This window comes from Cajanus cajan, chromosome 6, assembly GCF_000230855.2.
Source record: "Cajanus cajan strain Asha chromosome 6, NIPB_CcT2T_4, whole genome shotgun sequence".
NCBI classification, from domain to species: Eukaryota; Viridiplantae; Streptophyta; class Magnoliopsida; order Fabales; family Fabaceae; genus Cajanus; species Cajanus cajan.
In genome coordinates this window covers 4966590-4983738 of record NC_138522.1, presented here as the reverse complement: position 1 = coordinate 4983738, position 17149 = coordinate 4966590, and the positions used below count along the sequence as shown (strand labels likewise).

The following is a 17149-nucleotide window of genomic DNA, read 5'->3' as shown; positions in this document are numbered from 1 at the left end:
TATCCATGAATATATCCATGAGTAATTATTTTTTATTAATAATTTATGTTAAAATAATAAAATTAATTTATAAATAATTATGATAAATAAAAATTAAATTAGATAATTACCCACGGATGTATCCATGGGTAATTATTTTTATTAATAATTTATATTAAAAATAATAAAATTAATTTATAAGTAATAATGATAAATAAAAACTAAATTAGATAAAAAAATTTAAAAATATATAAAATTCTTATAATTAAAGAAAAGTCTCTAAAAACGCTATGGTACAAGAAAGACATTTGTGCTTTATATATAGAAGTTGATTATTCTTTGATTAATTACTAATTTTCATTTAATATATATTTATCAAATTTTAAATATGATTTATTGATTTAACTATAATATTTATTTTTATATATAATTTATTATAAATTTAATTATAATAAATAAAAATGTCACTTGTGAAATACACAAACTAAAATATTAATATTTTTTAATTTAGATAAAAAAATTATAGTATTATATTATATTGTAATTTGTGAAATATACTCGAATGAGAGGGATCCAAAGATTGTACAAGTATGAGATTATATAGTCGAAGATGACTTAAAGAAATTAATTTGTATTATTTATACCAACGAGATGCATCTACACTTTGGTTGTGACACCCTTCTACCTCATAATAGATAAGTAACAACAATAAGAATAATTCAATAAATATAACATCCAGAAGGGTCCACATATTTTAATAAAAACTCATAGGTTCACAAGTCTTGAAATAAATAGAAATAATAATAATAATAATAATAAATTTTTACTCTTAAAAGAAAATTATCAAGGTCTCTAAAGAAAAATGAAAGGAATCCAGAATTTACAAATATAAGGTGAATATAAAACTCTTAAAAATAAGTCTCCTCAAACGACAAATAACAATTCATAACTAAAGCATCCTAAATTCATGCCCCAATGTCACATCCTATCAGAGCAGAACCCTTTCCCTTTAGAACTCAACACTATGAGTGCCTTCATCTTCACCTAAAAGAAAACCACATAAAAACAGGACGGTGAGAGATAGATAACATCATATATGAACATAGAGCTACCCAATTCCCACCCCACACCGTGCACCAAAATATCATCATTAACTATAAACAACAAATACATCTCATATAATTACCAAACATCATTTTTTTCAATCATACAAGCTTTCATACACATGCTCACTATATGCTCATACACATCTCCTCTCCTAAGAGTCTCAACTTGGCACTCCGCACAATGGGCGTACCTCGTCAATTCCCTTAGTTGTTGCCAATGCGGGCATACCGTTCTCACACCCTCCCAGGGCCGGTATGTTGCACGGTTAAACACCCAGCGGCCCGTGCAAAGGCAATCCACCCACCGTTAAACCCTCTGTGGCTAGGGGTGGGTATATGGACTCGAGTCCGCGGACCGGTCCGTAAGTCCGCGGACTTCACGGATAACGGGCTCAATTTTTTTAATCCGTATAATCATATGGACTTTTTAGGTCCGGCCCGTTAAGTCCGTGGATTTTGCGGATTTAATCCGCGAGCCCGCGGACTACCCGTTTAAATGTGGAACTTAAAAAATGAAAACCCTAACTCATAAATTAATTCCTTTCATCTCTGCTGCCTCCCTTCAATGCCGTGTGTTTTCACTTTTCCACCGCCCCTTCATAATCCTCTTTTTCTTCTATTATCCGCACCGCACGGCCTCACTCTAATCTTTCGTTCTCGTGCAGTCGTGCTGCTTCCCGTTCTGGTTCGTGGCTGGAAGCATTCTCGTGCAGTCGTGTTGCTTCCCGTTCTGGTTCGTGGCTGGAAGCGTTCCGCTGCTTCCCGTTCTGGTTCTTGTTGGTTGTTGGCTGTTGCACACTTGCACGTTTAGGAGAATAGGCATTAATTAGTCTTGCTTTATCTTATTGTCATCTTGTTCCTTGTTGCAGCTTGTCACTCTTCCAAATTGTTCGCCCTATTCCAGGTTGGTTTTTTAGTTTTGACATTCTTTTTTCTCCTTGACTTTCTATTTTTTTCCCTATTTTTTGGTACAGTTCTAGTTTTCCTTTTATCTCTCCTATTTGGCATTAGGCAGGGATAGTTCATGATCGATTATTCTATGGATGAAGTATTACCAAATTTATGTTACTTTCTAATTCACTTTGGAAGTGGTTGATATATTGAAGACTGGTGGTCCCTGTACTGCTATACAATTGTACATGCACTTGTAGTTTTTGAAGTGTTTAGTTAGGACCTTAAAGCAGATACATATCCCACTGTTACAATTATGCAAATTAAGTGAAGTAATATCATTTTGCTTGCTACTTATTATCTAATTATCTTTTCTACTGTTCTTTCTCTTTTTCTCTCAGTTGATCTCTTTGATATATTGTTCCCTGTACAGTTAATTACTGTGTTAATTTCCAGGCATTGCCTTTTTTTTATTATGTTACTAAATTGAATGTTATGCTTACTTATCCAATTGCTTTTAATCTTATATATTAAATGCCACTTTGATTTATTCTTTGCCAGAGATTTTGATTCTTGGCTGTGGAAGGAACATTCAGTTTGTAGATCTTGAAGTTAGACGGTTTATTCTGTCTACTGGCATTAAGTTAGAGGCTGTTGACTCGGTATATATGATTGATTTAATTTATGAGATCGAAACTTGACTTCATTAGTTCATCTTACGTTGTTGGTACTCATTATGATTTAGTTGTATGATTTTAATTATTTCAGCATAATAAGAAAATTTTGGTTTAATAATTTCAGCTTTAATTGCATTATGGAATCTTTTGAGAATTTGTTAGATGAAGGTGTTGAGGTTAATGATGATGTAGAGCAGAATAACATTTCAGATAATGAAGAAGATGAACTTGGTGAGTCTAAAATGCCAGTTAAAAGGTGTAGGAGTCTTTCATCTTCTGTGTGGAGTTACTTTGAAAAACCTATTAAACATCCTGATAGGAAAATAAGGGCTAAATGCAAGTATTGTAAGAAAGACCTTGTGGGTGGTGGGAGTCTCAGTGGCACTTCAACTTTAATTCTTCACGTGAAAAGATGTGAGAATAGGCCAAAAACATTTGCTGATTCCGATGTTGGGAAACTAGTTCTTGATCATTCTGGAAAAATAAGGAGTAGAATAATTGATCAAAATGTGTTAAATGACATGATATCTATGATGATAATAGAACATGATCTCCCATACTCTTTTGTAGAACGTAAGAGGTTTAGAGAGTTGATACAATATTTGCATCCTGATGCTAAGATACCATCTAGGCGTGTGGCCACTTCAAATATAAACAAAATGTATGAGTGTGAAAAAGAAAAATTGAAACTAGTGTTGTCTAAACTTCCTGGCAGAATAAACTTGACTTCAGATGTGTGGACTTCTTGTACTATAGAGGGTTATATTTCATTGACTGCACACTATGTTGATCAAAATTGGAAGTTGCATAGCAAAATGCTTAATTTCTCTCATTTTCCTCCTCCACATTCTGGGCGTGAAATGGCTAAAATCATATATGGTTTCTTGGAAGATTGGGGGATTGAGACAAAAATATTTTCATTAACTTTGGATAATGCTTCTTCCAATGACAAAATGCAAGATTATTTGAAGGAAAGACTTCTTTTGCAAAATGATGGTTTATTGTGTGGTGGTGAATTTTTTCATATTCGATGTGTTGCTCACATTTTAAATCTTATAGTTCAAGAAGGGTTGAAAGTTGCTGGTCGGGCTATTCATAAAATTAGAGAAAGCATCAAGTATGTTAAAGGTTCAGAGGGAAGAATGAGGTCTTTTAAAGCTTGCGTTGCTAAAGTTGGTGGTATTAATACAAAGATGGGTTTGTGTTTAGATGTTGTTACTAGGTGGAATTCAACCTTTTTGATGCTTGAGAGTGCACTTTTGTATCGTCGTGCTTTTACTAGTCTTGCATTTGAAGATAGAAGCTATTTGAATTGTCCTACTAATGAAGAATGGGATAGAGGAGAAAAAATGTGTGAATTTTTACGTCCATTCTATGAAATCACTGAATTGATATCTGGTTCTTCTTATCCCACATCTAATTTGTATTTCATGCAAGTGTGGAAAATTGAATGCTTGTTGATTAAAAATATTTCAAATGAAGATGATATGATTAGAGTCATGGCAAGTGAAATGAGAGGGAAATTTGATAAATATTGGAGTGAATATAGCATTGTGCTTTCCTTTGGATGCATTTTAGATCCTCGTTTTAAGTTTGAATTTTTGAAGTTTTGTTATTCAAAGCTTGGTCTTGATCCAATAGCTTGTCAAGCAAAGTTGAAAGTTGTGAAGCACAAATTATATACTCTATATAATGAATATGTTAAGTTGTATTCAAAAGAAACAACTTCCAATGTTGGTTCATCACAAGAAATTCCATCAATTAGTACTTTTGCTAAAGGAAACTCATCAACATCACAATGGCTTATAGTGAATGTAAGTTATACTTTTCTATATTTTTTTTATCTTATTTACTTATTTTAATTAACTTTGACTATTTTTTTATTTACTTGTACTCACTATTTTTTTATGGAATTAATGTAGGAGTTTATGCAATATGAGAATGATAATTTGTCACATGTGGGTAAATCTCAATTGGACACATATCTAGAGGAGCAAAAACTTTCTTCTCAATATCACCCAAATTTGGATCTTTTGCAATATTGGATGGAGAATAAAGTTAGGTTTCCAGAACTTGCATTGATGGCATGTGACATTTTAAGCATTCAAATAACAACTGTTGCTTCAGAATCGGCATTTAGTATTGGTTCACGGGTGCTCAATAAATATCGAACTTCACTTCTTGCCGAAAATGTTCAAGCATTAATATGTACTAGAAATTGGAAATTAGGATTTGATGTGCATGGTAAATATTTAAATTATCTTCATAGATGTTTCAATAAATTATTTACCATTTTAACTAGCTTACTTTTAACTAATATTATGGCTTATGATGTTGTGATGATTTGTAGGAAAAGAGGATGAAAATGAGGAGATAGAGAATGATGATCAACCTACATCAAATATGGACTCAAATGTTATTATTGGAGATGCTTGATTATATTTTATAGATTTAATTGGACTTAGAATTTTATGTTTGTTTTTAAGATATTAATTAAGACTTTGATGTTTTAAGATATTTAAACTTTGATGTACTTAGACTTACAAATGTTTTATATTTGTTTGGTTGTGTATTAAGACTTTTAAAGTTTTAAGGTAGTAAGGCTTTAATATTTGGTTAATAGTTGGTATGCTTGGACTTTAAATTTTAAAGGCATTGAGACTTAAATATTTCTATTAGAAATTTAGAATGTGTAAACTTTGTTATTTAAGACTTTGGTTTATTATTTATAATGTTTGATGTTATTATTAGAAGTATATTTATATCATTTTATATGTATTTTTTTTCCTCATGTTTTCATAGGTTAAATAAAGGAAAAGAAATTCAAAATCTCATTAAATGTGTCAATATTCATTAAAAAAAATTTAGATTTAATTGGGCCCGCGGACTTATCCGTTTATCCGCGGGCTTCACGGGCCGGATACGGACTTGAAGATTTAAGTCCATTTATTTTGCGGACCGGATTTATCCGGCCCGTTAAAAATGCGGATTTCGCGGACCGGGCCTTAAACGGGCCGGACCGGTCCGCATACCCACCCCTATCTGTGGCCAGTGAGCTGCGCAGTTAAACACCCAACGGCCCACGCATGGAATGCCTCCCGTCATGGTCCCCCCTGTCTCAACCCCTCTCTGGGCCCAGGGTCCAATGCAATATAGCCACGTCTTGCTTCTCAAGCACCACATGCAACTCATAAGTCTCATGCAACTCATGCATCCCACGTAACTCATAATTAATGCATCTCCATTATATAACATCATCACATGTCAATAAAAATCCATGCAATATCATCCTCACATGCTAGGTACCTATCATTAAGTTATCAACATCATAGACCACAAATTTCACATAATTCTTCACACACATCACAATATCTATGACATTCAGTTAATAATTTAACCATAACTCAAGATATACATATCCTTTCTAAGTGATCCCAACTCTATTAGAATCCTAACATCAATATCTAAAACTTTCATGAAGAACACAAATCCTAATAAAGTCGTTTAGGTTACCAATCAGGGCTCACAAAAATTGATGTTGTGGTTAGCACACAGATTGGAAGGCTCAAATTGAAACTCACATAACTTGATCAAATATTAATATTTTTACACGATTCTTGTCTCTAAATGGTAGCCCCAGATGTCTAGTTTCTAACAAAACAAACTTCACTCGATTTGGATAACTACCCAGAAAGATATCGCAAAATTACAAACGTATGTCGGGGTCCCGACGCCCGACGCCCAAAACTAGCGCTGAGCGCCCAAATCTCTCCCCAGACTCCCCTCTGTGAAATTAAACCTGCGTTTTACGAGTTTCAACAAGGTTTTTACCAATTTTCACTACTTCTACACCCCGTTGGTTCAGTTTAACTCCATTTATATTCTTCATACGTTCCAAATCAATCCATACACATCTCAAGCCTCAAAAATTGGTTTCCATTGGTTTTACAAAAAAAAATCTAAACTCTTCTTAACACATAAAATTCAAGTCATCAAATTTAAGGATAAAGAATTAACAAGAAAGCCCCAATGGAATTCAAAGACAATTCGAGAAATAAGTTCTTCCAAATGAATTAAGAATTTAGAACATCGATTGCACAGATAATCGTTCAGAATTTTAAATAGAGTTCCTAGAGGGACTTAGGGATTGCCCTCACTACCCGAACACCCCTATATTCACATATGAAGAAACCCATCTCCCCCGTACCTGGATGAGCAGAAGATGAATGGTCTTGGTGTGATCTAAGATCGTTCCTGAGTACTCTTCCTTAGAGCTCTTTGTTTCTCCCTTTTTTTCCCTAACCCTTCAGAACGCAAATGAGGCAGATAGGGTTAACACCACCTGACTCCTTTCTTAAAATTAATCCATTGGACTGGGTCAACCCAACCCATTTTCCTTCTCTTCTAACCCACTTCTAATTTTCCTCAAAATAATTAAATAAAATAAATGCATGTATATTATAAAATATTTTTTCTCTATAATAATAATATATTTCTGACCCTAAATATAATAATATAATTTCAATAACAAAATATCATATAAAATCAACCTTCTCTTAAAACATATAAATATTTATTTAAAAATGCTAATAAAAATACTTATTTAATACGTACAAAATAATTGTCCAAAATAATAATTATTTAAAACGTACAAAATAATATTCCTCTATAATTATTAAAATAATTATGACCAAATACCATCTAATAATAATAATAATATAATAATAATAACCTTTTTGAAAATTGGGGTGTTACAATACTCCCCCCCTTTTAAGAAATTCGTCCTGGAATTTATGAAATGAAGAGGTTCGACTATGACTCCTTCATTAAACTCAAGATTCTTCCTAAACTTCCTAGGCAATCCCACAACAAAGTCTAGACACATTATCTCACTTCCAAACAGGGACATCTAAAGGTTACAAAAGTCCTAAAAGGCTTATGATGTTCTGTCTTAGACTTATATTATACTAAACATGAGTACACAAACTTCCTCTCCTCCTCTCTTCACCTTAGGCCACCACGCTTCCGCTGCGCCACTCTGATACATGTTAATAGTTCCTAAGTGGATGCTAAAAGTACTCTTTTGTCCTTCCTCTAAGATCATCTCTTAATTCGGGATTACTAGGCACCCAAATTTTGTTCTTGCACCTCAAAACAACATCTATTCCTACTCAGAAAAGGTTACCTATATTCCTATCAATCTTCTTCACTTGGTTCACTAAGAAAGGATCTGACTCTTGGGCTTTTTCTAATCTCATCCATTAATTCACTAGTCACTTTCGACATACTCAATTCAATGCTTCTAAAGGTAAGCTCACACATCAAGCTTAAGTCTATAAACTCTTCAATCAAATCCAACCTTAAATCATCAAAGACGATAGATGAAAGATCATCCTACTCAAGGTATCTGCCATAATATTAGCTTTTCTTCTATGACCCTCTCTAAAGATCAACCACCTAAGCATAAGTGCACTAGGTACACATACTAGATCTCAAAGTCTTACCACTTCATCTATACCCGAGATAAACACTTATCCATTATCTTGTCCTATAGCCTCATATCTTATCACCAAAATGAATCAACAAATTATGTTCCTCCAATTTTCCTTTAACAATCGACTAGTTATTCGAGTCATACCTAGTTTCACACTACTAAGGATAACCTCATAAGTCAAGCTTAAATCCCTAATTTGAACTAAAAGATCCATCTCTCTAATCATAAGGAAAAGCAAATATAAATGTTTCCTACTCAAAGCATCGATCACCACATTGGCTTTACCTAGATAACAACTAAGATTAAAATCCTAGTCCTTAAGAAATTCCAACTATCTCCTTTGGTCAAAAGATATTTAAGGCTCTAATGATCACTAAATACCTCAAGCTTAGAATCATATAGGTAGTGTCTCCAAATCTTAGTATAAATATTACAACCGCTAACTTAAAGTCATGGGTAAGGTAATTCCTCTCGTGATTTCTCAATTTCCTAGAAGCATAAGCTACTACCATTCCTTCTTGCATCAACACTCCGCCCAAACCTATCTTAGAAGCACTACTATATACCATAAAAGGCTTACTAAAATCCAGTAATATTAACACTAGTCAATCTTTCCTTAAGAGTTTGGAAACTACTCTCACACTCACTATCCCACATAAAGGCAACTCCTCTTTCTCGTCAATCTAGTCTAAGGTAATGTTATTTTAAGAATTTCCTCAATAACTCTCCTATAATAATAAGCTTATCTAAAAAGACACTTAACCTCACTAATTGAGTTAGGTATCACCCACTGAAATACAACTTCTACCTTAGATAGATCTACATTATACCCCCACTAAAATTACAGGACCTAGAAAACTCTTCTTATACAACCAAAATTCATACTTAGATAACTTAGCCTAAAGCTATCTTGGATAAATGCTCACTCTCAATTCCAATTTGATGATAGCACACGTTAAGGTCAACCTTACTAAACACCCGCTAATTGATCCATAAGGTCATCTATCCTCATATCAACATACATGCATATCAAATCATATTAGAATATCTACTTCAAACAATCGATATATATCATTCCTAAGCATGTACGAATCAATCACCATTTACTCCATATAGTATGTACATGAACCAACTTTACCACATAACATCATACAATCTTAAACAACCTCTCAATCCACCTAACATCTTAGAATCATGACAAAAATCAATTTTTATCCTTGCATTGTCTAACGATTCAAAAATATCATGACACCATACATATCCCTTCAACAATGATCAAAGAAAATGATACCTAGAGAGTTATACTCATCCAAATGATCTCAAACCTATCTCAAAAGAAAGCTAAGAGAAAAAAGTTAAAACTCTTATGAAGACATAAAATTCTAAAAGATCATCTTCTTAGCTAAAAATTTCAAAAACCGCAGCAGATATATTCGGCGCTTACAGCTAGACCTTTGATCACCAAAGTAGCTATAACTGGAGTTCTAGACCTCTGTTTTACCTGATTCCAATTCCATTGGAAAGATAACGTCTAAGGCTACAACATTTATGAAGATCATAAAATCTAAATCTGTCAATATGGTAGTCATAATGGCACAACAAAACTGCAGCGAAAATATCCTCTACACCAAACAGCAATAGTATATCAATATATCTAAGGCCACAAAAATACATCAACCCTTCCAAACTCACACCTCAACTTCATATTCAAGCTTCCCACTACAATCCTAAACCAAACAACTCACATATTTAGCACAACAGACTTAGAAAATAAAACTCACATGCTACTTGTAGACCCCTAAAATTGTCCGGGTCGGAAATAAGACTCGAAGACTCTCAAAGATCAAAGGAAAGTCAGCCAGAAGGACTCCCAGAAGACCATAAGATGACTATCTGTAGGTTTAGAGGTCTTAGAGTACCTAAAAATAAGGAAGTGGGAGGTTTGGAGCTTAATACGGCCTCCTTGGAGTTCAGTACGGCCGTACTGCACATTTTCTACTACAATACGGCCGTACTGAAACCAATACGGCCGTATTGAAGTTTCTGTATTTCAATACGGCCGTACTGAATTCAATACGGCCGTATTGAAGTATAAAAACTCAATACGGGCCGTATTGAACCCAGGGGCCGTACTGCGCCTCATCCCTATAAATAGGACGTCATTTGGACGTCATTCCACACTTTTCCACACAGTTTTGACTCCCTCCTTGAGTATTCTGGGGTTTTTGAGCAGTGTTCTGCCCTAGAAATCTCTCTGGGAGTCGATCCGACGAAGTTCTGGAATTCCGAGCATTTAGCTTGGAGATTCGAACTTAGTCGAAGGGAAATCTTTTGGATTTCCATAGTCAAAAATTATTTTTTAGGAAGGAGCGAGCGAGCTTGTAGAGGGAGGGAGCGCCAAAAAGCCTCCTAAACTTCATTGATATATAAAAAGCACGCTTCAAGAGGTTTCTTCTCTAAAAATCCCTTCTTTTACCGCTTTCTGATTGTTGCATATTTAAATTCGTCATCATGTAGATATTTAATATATAATCGTTTATAATAAATAGGGGTAATTTAGTAATTTTACGCTATTATTTAATAAATAATCCGTCATAGGGAACCCGAAAGGGGCGTTGTGGGGTGCTAACACCTTCCCCGCACGTAACCGACTCCCTTACCCAACTCTGGTTGTAATGGCCAAGGTTGATTTATAAAATCAATTGCCTTATCCCTTTTTCCAATGTTTTGAGTAAAACATTGGTGGCGACTCCAAGAACCCTTCTTTTTACGAAAACCACTAATCCATGGAGGGTCCCGCTTGGGATTAACATGGATTGGTGAATCATTTAATAAAATTGTTAGCTCGACAAGGTCTCAGTTTGAGAATAAGTCGTTCTATCAATCCACCACTTTCAAAACATTAAAAAGAGTCCAACCATCGTCGCGATTGCCAAGGTCCGTTTCGGCGGGTGGCGACAGATGGCGACTCCACTGGGGAAGCCTCGAGAGTCAGTCCCATTTAGTGATGGATTATTTCTAAAATAATAGTTTAAAATTACTTCGTTACCCCTCACTTGTATGATAACATGTTTATCTATTTGGCTTTAATAACTGTTGTTTGTTTAATTTTCCGCAATTGTTTGAAATACAAACTGCACACGAACCTTTGCCCACAACAGTTCCCTCTATACCCGGGGGCATGAGTGGTAAGCCATAGGGAGTGGATGTTAGTACGGCCGGTTGTCGAATGGGTCTATAGGTGCCCGTAGACCGTTGTCGGAAAGCATCACTCAAGGTGATAACCATGAACTCAAGTCCGACAGTGCGTTGGAACTTTCCATCGACTTACGACGAGAGGAATTGGGTCCCTATAATGGGGGCACCTTGGGGGCCTCAGACCGGTGAGAACAGTTAGAACCACCTTGAATATGCACTTTTCTGCAGGATACCCCTACCTCGTGATTCGCTCGTGACTGTTCGTGGATGAGTGAATTGTTTGTGCATTGATTATGTGAAATTGTTTGAGCATACATTGCATTTCTTTAAACATACAACATTCCTTTTTAAAATAAGAATAAATAGGAATAAGAATCTTCCATTGCATGGTGTTAACATCTACCTTCATCACATTCATATAGGTAGTTTCCCTTTTCACCAAAAAAAAATACAAAAAACAAAATACCCAAAAAAAAAAAAGGGTTATTTATCCAAACCAAGCAATATCATGCATCATTTTAGGAATATCCCGAAAACATGATAATGCTTAGTTAAATAAACACTATGCATGCATATTCAACATCACCATTTCATATCATGCATTTATTGTAGATTATGGAGGGATCTAGGGGAATACAAGGGCAATTGAAGAAAGTGGACTTCTTATTGTACCGTGCCGAGAGGTTGGATCACCTCTGTTCCTTGATGCCGCGAGAGGCTCGTTTGGAGTTCGAAAAATCTTATGGACGAGTCCTCGACTTGATGAAGATTTGTGTGGATCCAGCTTTTCTGAGAGCATTGGTCCATTTTTGGAGTCTCGATCTGCATTGTTTCGAGTTCCCTCAGTTTGACTTAGTTCCTACTCTCGAGGAGTACGAGCTCATGCTTCGATGGCCCAAATCAGCCGGGGTCTATATCTTCCATGAAAATCATGTGGCCGTAGAGAGGGTCGCAACTCAAGTCAAACTGCCATCACGATCATCTGCTTTAGTGGGGAACGGCAGTATCAGGGGTTGGAAGCTTGCTATGATTGAAGACCACCTTTCCTCCTTGGCTGATGAGGGAGATTGGTTAGCTTTCAACAAGACTCTAGCGTTAGCCGTGTTTGGGACGATCTTATTCCCCTTTCACGCTAACACAGTGGACCACGCTGCCATGGACGTTTTCTTCGCTTGGGACGTACACATGAAGAGTCCCGTGCCTGCCATTCTTGCTGACACCTTGCTTTCTGTCAACCTATCTCAGCAGAAGCAAGGGAAGACTATTCGATGCTGCACCTCTTTGTTGTATGTGTGGGGCATCACACACTTTTATGCCTCTAGTCACCTGGGGAACTTGCCCGATCCTTTGAGAAGTTTTTCGAAGATCCTCGTACGCCGCCGATATGCTTCCGAATGGAAGGAAGAGATGGAACAGTGGAGTATTGAGCACTTCACGTGGGTTTGCCCTTGGTTCCGTCCGAGCAATGTATTGACAAGATGCGGTAGTTATCCAAGCATACCATTGATGGGCCTCAGAGGTTGCATAGCCTACTCACCTAGATTGGTTATGAGACAACTGATGAGGACTCAGATTGTTCCTGTTCAAGAGGAGCTTGGAGGGTTGTGTTTCTCCTTTGATTCCGAGCATCTGAGGGATATGCACGCTGTCATTAGAGCGTGAGAGAAACCAATCTATGAGGGAGATCGAGAGCTTGGAAAGCCTCGGGTATCCGCCTCCACCGACTACGAGATATGGAGGAGCGAGAGAGGGGTGTCCCAACCATCCACCTCTTGCGCAACCGCAACTACAAGGAGGATAATGCAAGAACAAGTCGACGCCTTGACCAAGAAGCTGGAAATTATGGGAGCTCAAATGAGAGTTCTTGAAGAGAAAAATGAAGAATCCAGTTTCGTCATCGATGGTCTACAAAGGCAATGCAAGAAGAAGGACCACGAGATAGAGCGGCTCAAGGATGAGTGTGCTAACCTCAATGAGGAGGCTACTCGGGCATCCAAAATGCCAAAGGTTGAACCGAGTAGTCAACTCCAAGAAATTAACGCAAAGATAGCACGCCTTGAAGCCGAGCATGCAAGGCAGGCACAGTTGATCAAGGACATGCAAGACGATCTGCTCTTGACTCGATCCGACGCACAACAATGGCGGGAAGTTGCTCAACAACAAACCGCAAGCCTTTCCAACTTCCGCAAGAGGGAAAGGGAAGGACTAGCACAAATGGCTAGACTCCGAGAGGAGAAGGATCGAGCCGAAGACGAACTTAATGAACTGCAGGCCATGATCAACTATCATATTCAAAAGGCGAAGGACGCTCAGAAGATCAGTGATGATATGAGCCAAGCGGTCCATACGCAAGTTGAAGCAATGGCACGCCATGTAGAGGAAGCCGAAGACGAATGGAGGAGAAAAATGAACCCGCCTGTGGGTTTTTATCGGCTTTTCTCATATTGTAAAAAATTGCTTCAAAGCATTGTATGATAAGTTGTACACTTTCTATGATCAATGAAATCAAGTTTTTGATTTATGAAATCTCTCAATTGCCTTTGCATTTCATAGTCATTCATTTGCATACATCTCTCCAAGTAATTTAATAATAAACATTAATAAAAAGAAAGAATTAATCGATGCGTATAATCAAAGAGTGGATCGCACGCCATTTGTTATCAAATGCAAACCAACAACTGCGCCAAGCGAGCACACGACAACTTCGTTGTTGGTAATCAAGACGAACAAAGGGGAAGGTCCGACACCGTTAAGGATCACTACTCCAAGGCCTTTTCCCTATGAATCAAATAAGGCTGTGCCATGGATATATGACATCCATTTTTCTGCCAACAGCGATTTCTCTAACATCGCTGGACTTGGGGGCATGACTAGGAGTGGCAGGATCTACACTCCCAATGATCTTCATGATAAAAGCTCCCAAGAATAAAGGAAAGGAAAATAAAGAATCCGAGGAGGAAAATCTAGAGACCGCCTTCCAAGCATTGGAAAGTGCCAATGTTGAAACGTTTCCCCAAGAAATGAAGAAGGTAGCCTACATGCTTACCAAGAACGGATACTTGCCCGGACAAGGACTTGGCAAGGACTCCCAAGGGACTCCCGAGCTACCTATTATCAAGGATAATCCAGGGAAACAAGGGTTAGGATACAACCCTAATAAAGATCAAAGGACGAAGAGGAACCAAGATCCTTCTCGACGTTCTTTAAGCCAGATCTTTAGGAAGGCCGGTTCACAAGCGTCAAGGCCGGTCGTCGTCATCAAGTGCTTTTCTCCTTCCAATAGGGATGTATAGACCTGATGACTATTAGAGATTACTCCTCGGGGACAGCCCGACCCCCGAGCCTCGATAGGGCACATGTTTCCATTATGATTATAATAAAATCATTCTTTATTATTTCTTACTGCTTCTCTTCTTGCTTATAATAAAATTCTAGACCACATTATTTTAACCCTGTTTGAATAAGCATGAATGAGGTTAAGATTGTCATCTTAACAATAAACCCGCATCATTTTTATGTGGAAGTGTGTGTGACAACTTGGAGCACCTTCCCTTGGCCTCGACAAGTGCCATCATGGATAAAAAGAAATCCTTTAAAATAAAAAAAGCTCGGCAGGAAACCCAAAAAGGGGGCTGCGCAAAAATAAGAGCAAAAGACCCGCTAGGAATCCCACGAAAGGGTGACCTAGGCAAAAGTTAGGGTTGCAAAAATGAACAAAAACAAAAGTCCGCTAAAACGCCACAAAAGGGTGTTTTAGGCAAAAATAAGGACAATCAAAAAGCAAAAGAAATCCATGATGGTACCATGAGCCGAATTCAAAAAGAAAGGCTCAAGGGAAGCTATCCAAGTTGTCAAAGTCACAACGTCAATAAACAAGATTTTATTAACTTCATAAGTGCTTAAACAAACAAGCCTAAACACATAAGCCTACCTTGGCCAGCCATTCTTACAAAAACCATTTTTCAAAATAAAAATAAATCCCCTCTAAAACACAAACTTTCGAAAAAATATATCCTTCCCTTCTTTTCTCTCTTGTCCCAAACGATTTTAGGATAATCTAGTGGAAACATGGAGATATAGTGGTCAATAGGAGGGTTGACATGTCTTCTAAAGGAAGGGAAGAATCACTGGGTTGATGACGCCCATCTTGATATAACACGCATCATTCCTCGGTTATGTAAATCAGCAGCGCACAACCCGTCTGGAGGAATGGCAAAACTCAAACAAAGAAACGCATCGGTTAATTCTTTTGAAAAAATAAATCAAATAGAATTAGGTGCATCATACCGCATACATGCATACAGATGATAGGTGTACTGGAAGATCACTTATTCTCTATTTATTGAAAAAACAAAAAACAAAAACAAAAACAAAAACAAAAAAACAAAAAAACAAAAAAAAACAAAAAATATAAACTTCAGAAAAAACAATGCGCCCGTATCATGTTCGGTACACCCGTACTAAAATCAGGGTTATGAACAAATTTTCAACTCAATACGGGCGTACCGAAATGAATACGGCAGCATTAGCCATAACGTCCACGCCAATACGGGCATATTGAATTCAATAAGGCCCGTATTGGTCCATTCTCATTCATCACAACATCTTCATTCCTCTGCATACTTCATCTGTGAGTGTGTTTGAGATCCCTCCAACAGAAAAAGCCGAAAAATCGACAAGAAAGGCAAAAATACAGAAAAAGCCAAAAATCAACAAAAAGGAAAAATACAGAAAACCCAACAAATTGTACAGAATAACTGAGCCTGGAGAGGCTTGCCGAAATAATACTCTCTCAGAATAACTGAGCCTGGAGAGGCTTGCCGAAATAATACTCCCACAGAATAACTGAGCCTGGAGAGGCTCGCCGAAATAATACTCTCTCAGAATAATTGAGCCTGGAGAGGCTTGCCGAAACAATACTCCCTCTTAGAATAATTGAGCCTGGAGAGGCTCGCCGAAATAATACTCTCTCAGAATAACTGAGCCTGGAGAGGCTCGCAGAAATAATACTCCCCAGAGAAACCTCAGCTTAAGCTCATGGAACAAATCCCCAGCGAGAGCTATCAAAGCAAGATCGTCAAAATCCCCAATGGAAGCGCGATCATCCAAGCAAAATATTCAGTCAAAGGACTTGAAACTTCCTCAGTGGAAGATAGCTCTCTGACTCAAGCGCTGAGTGAGGCTAAGCCTGCAGAGGCTTCCTAAATAATACTCTGGGATACATAAGATCCCCAAATCCCCAGTCGCCTACTCAAGAGGCACCCCTACAAAAGGAGAAAAATAAAAAATATATCAATAAATATTCCCCAAGCGGAATTCGGCATCCAGCCAAACACCGAACGTCAAGATGATCCGCCTAACAGAAGAGGCTAATCACAACAAAACGACAAAATCCCCCAGCGGATGATAGCCTACATAGAGGCAACAAAACCAGAAAAACAAAAAGAGTCGCCCGAATAAGGATAACCGGGATACTCCACCACCGTCAAAAGGACGTCAGCCAATCATAAGGCATCGCTCACATCAGAAAGAGCATCTTCGTGTCTACACCCCAAGGAAACAGAAATTCCTCAATGGGTACCAACTACGCAATGGAAAGTTGGGACACAAGAACCTATGAGTAACTGCACATCCCCTAGACGGATCCCTGCGTTATCCAGCCCTCAGTGGCACAAAAATCAAAAACAATCGTCGAAGCAGCATCGTGGACTGTGGAGACAAAACTATCACAAATCCCTGGAGAGGGCAAACTCACGCTACCCAGATGTCCAGAGCACCGAGGTATGCACAAAGCCTGGAGAGGC

The 17149-nt window shown here is 37.4% G+C and overlaps 1 protein-coding gene and 1 pseudogene across 1 annotated transcript; one reads left to right on the top strand and one right to left on the bottom strand.

Annotated features, from left to right (window-relative positions):
• LOC145958914 (protein FAR1-RELATED SEQUENCE 5-like) overlaps window positions 1-17149 on the bottom strand; it is a 38062-nt pseudogene that overhangs the window by 5228 nt on the left and 15685 nt on the right.
• LOC145958857 (zinc finger BED domain-containing protein RICESLEEPER 2-like) lies at window positions 1565-5089 on the top strand. Its single transcript, XM_083076396.1, has 4 exons — window positions 1565-1989; window positions 2538-4467; window positions 4576-4897; window positions 5004-5089. The coding sequence occupies exons 2-4, from the start codon at window positions 2791-2793 to the stop codon at window positions 5087-5089; spliced, it is 2085 nt and encodes a 694-aa protein (XP_082932522.1). The 5' UTR covers window positions 1565-1989; window positions 2538-2790.

Excerpts from the sequence above, each read along its gene's own strand:
- LOC145958857 (XM_083076396.1), top strand. The coding sequence starts at position 2,791 with ATGGAATCTTTTGAGAATTTGTTAGATGAAGGTGTTGAGGTTAATGAT. Across the intron at positions 4,468-4,575 it reads CACAATGGCTTATAGTGAAT|GAGTTTATGCAATATGAGAA; the intron begins GTAAGTTATACT and ends GAATTAATGTAG. Across the intron at positions 4,898-5,003 it reads ATTAGGATTTGATGTGCATG|GAAAAGAGGATGAAAATGAG; the intron begins GTAAATATTTAA and ends GATGATTTGTAG.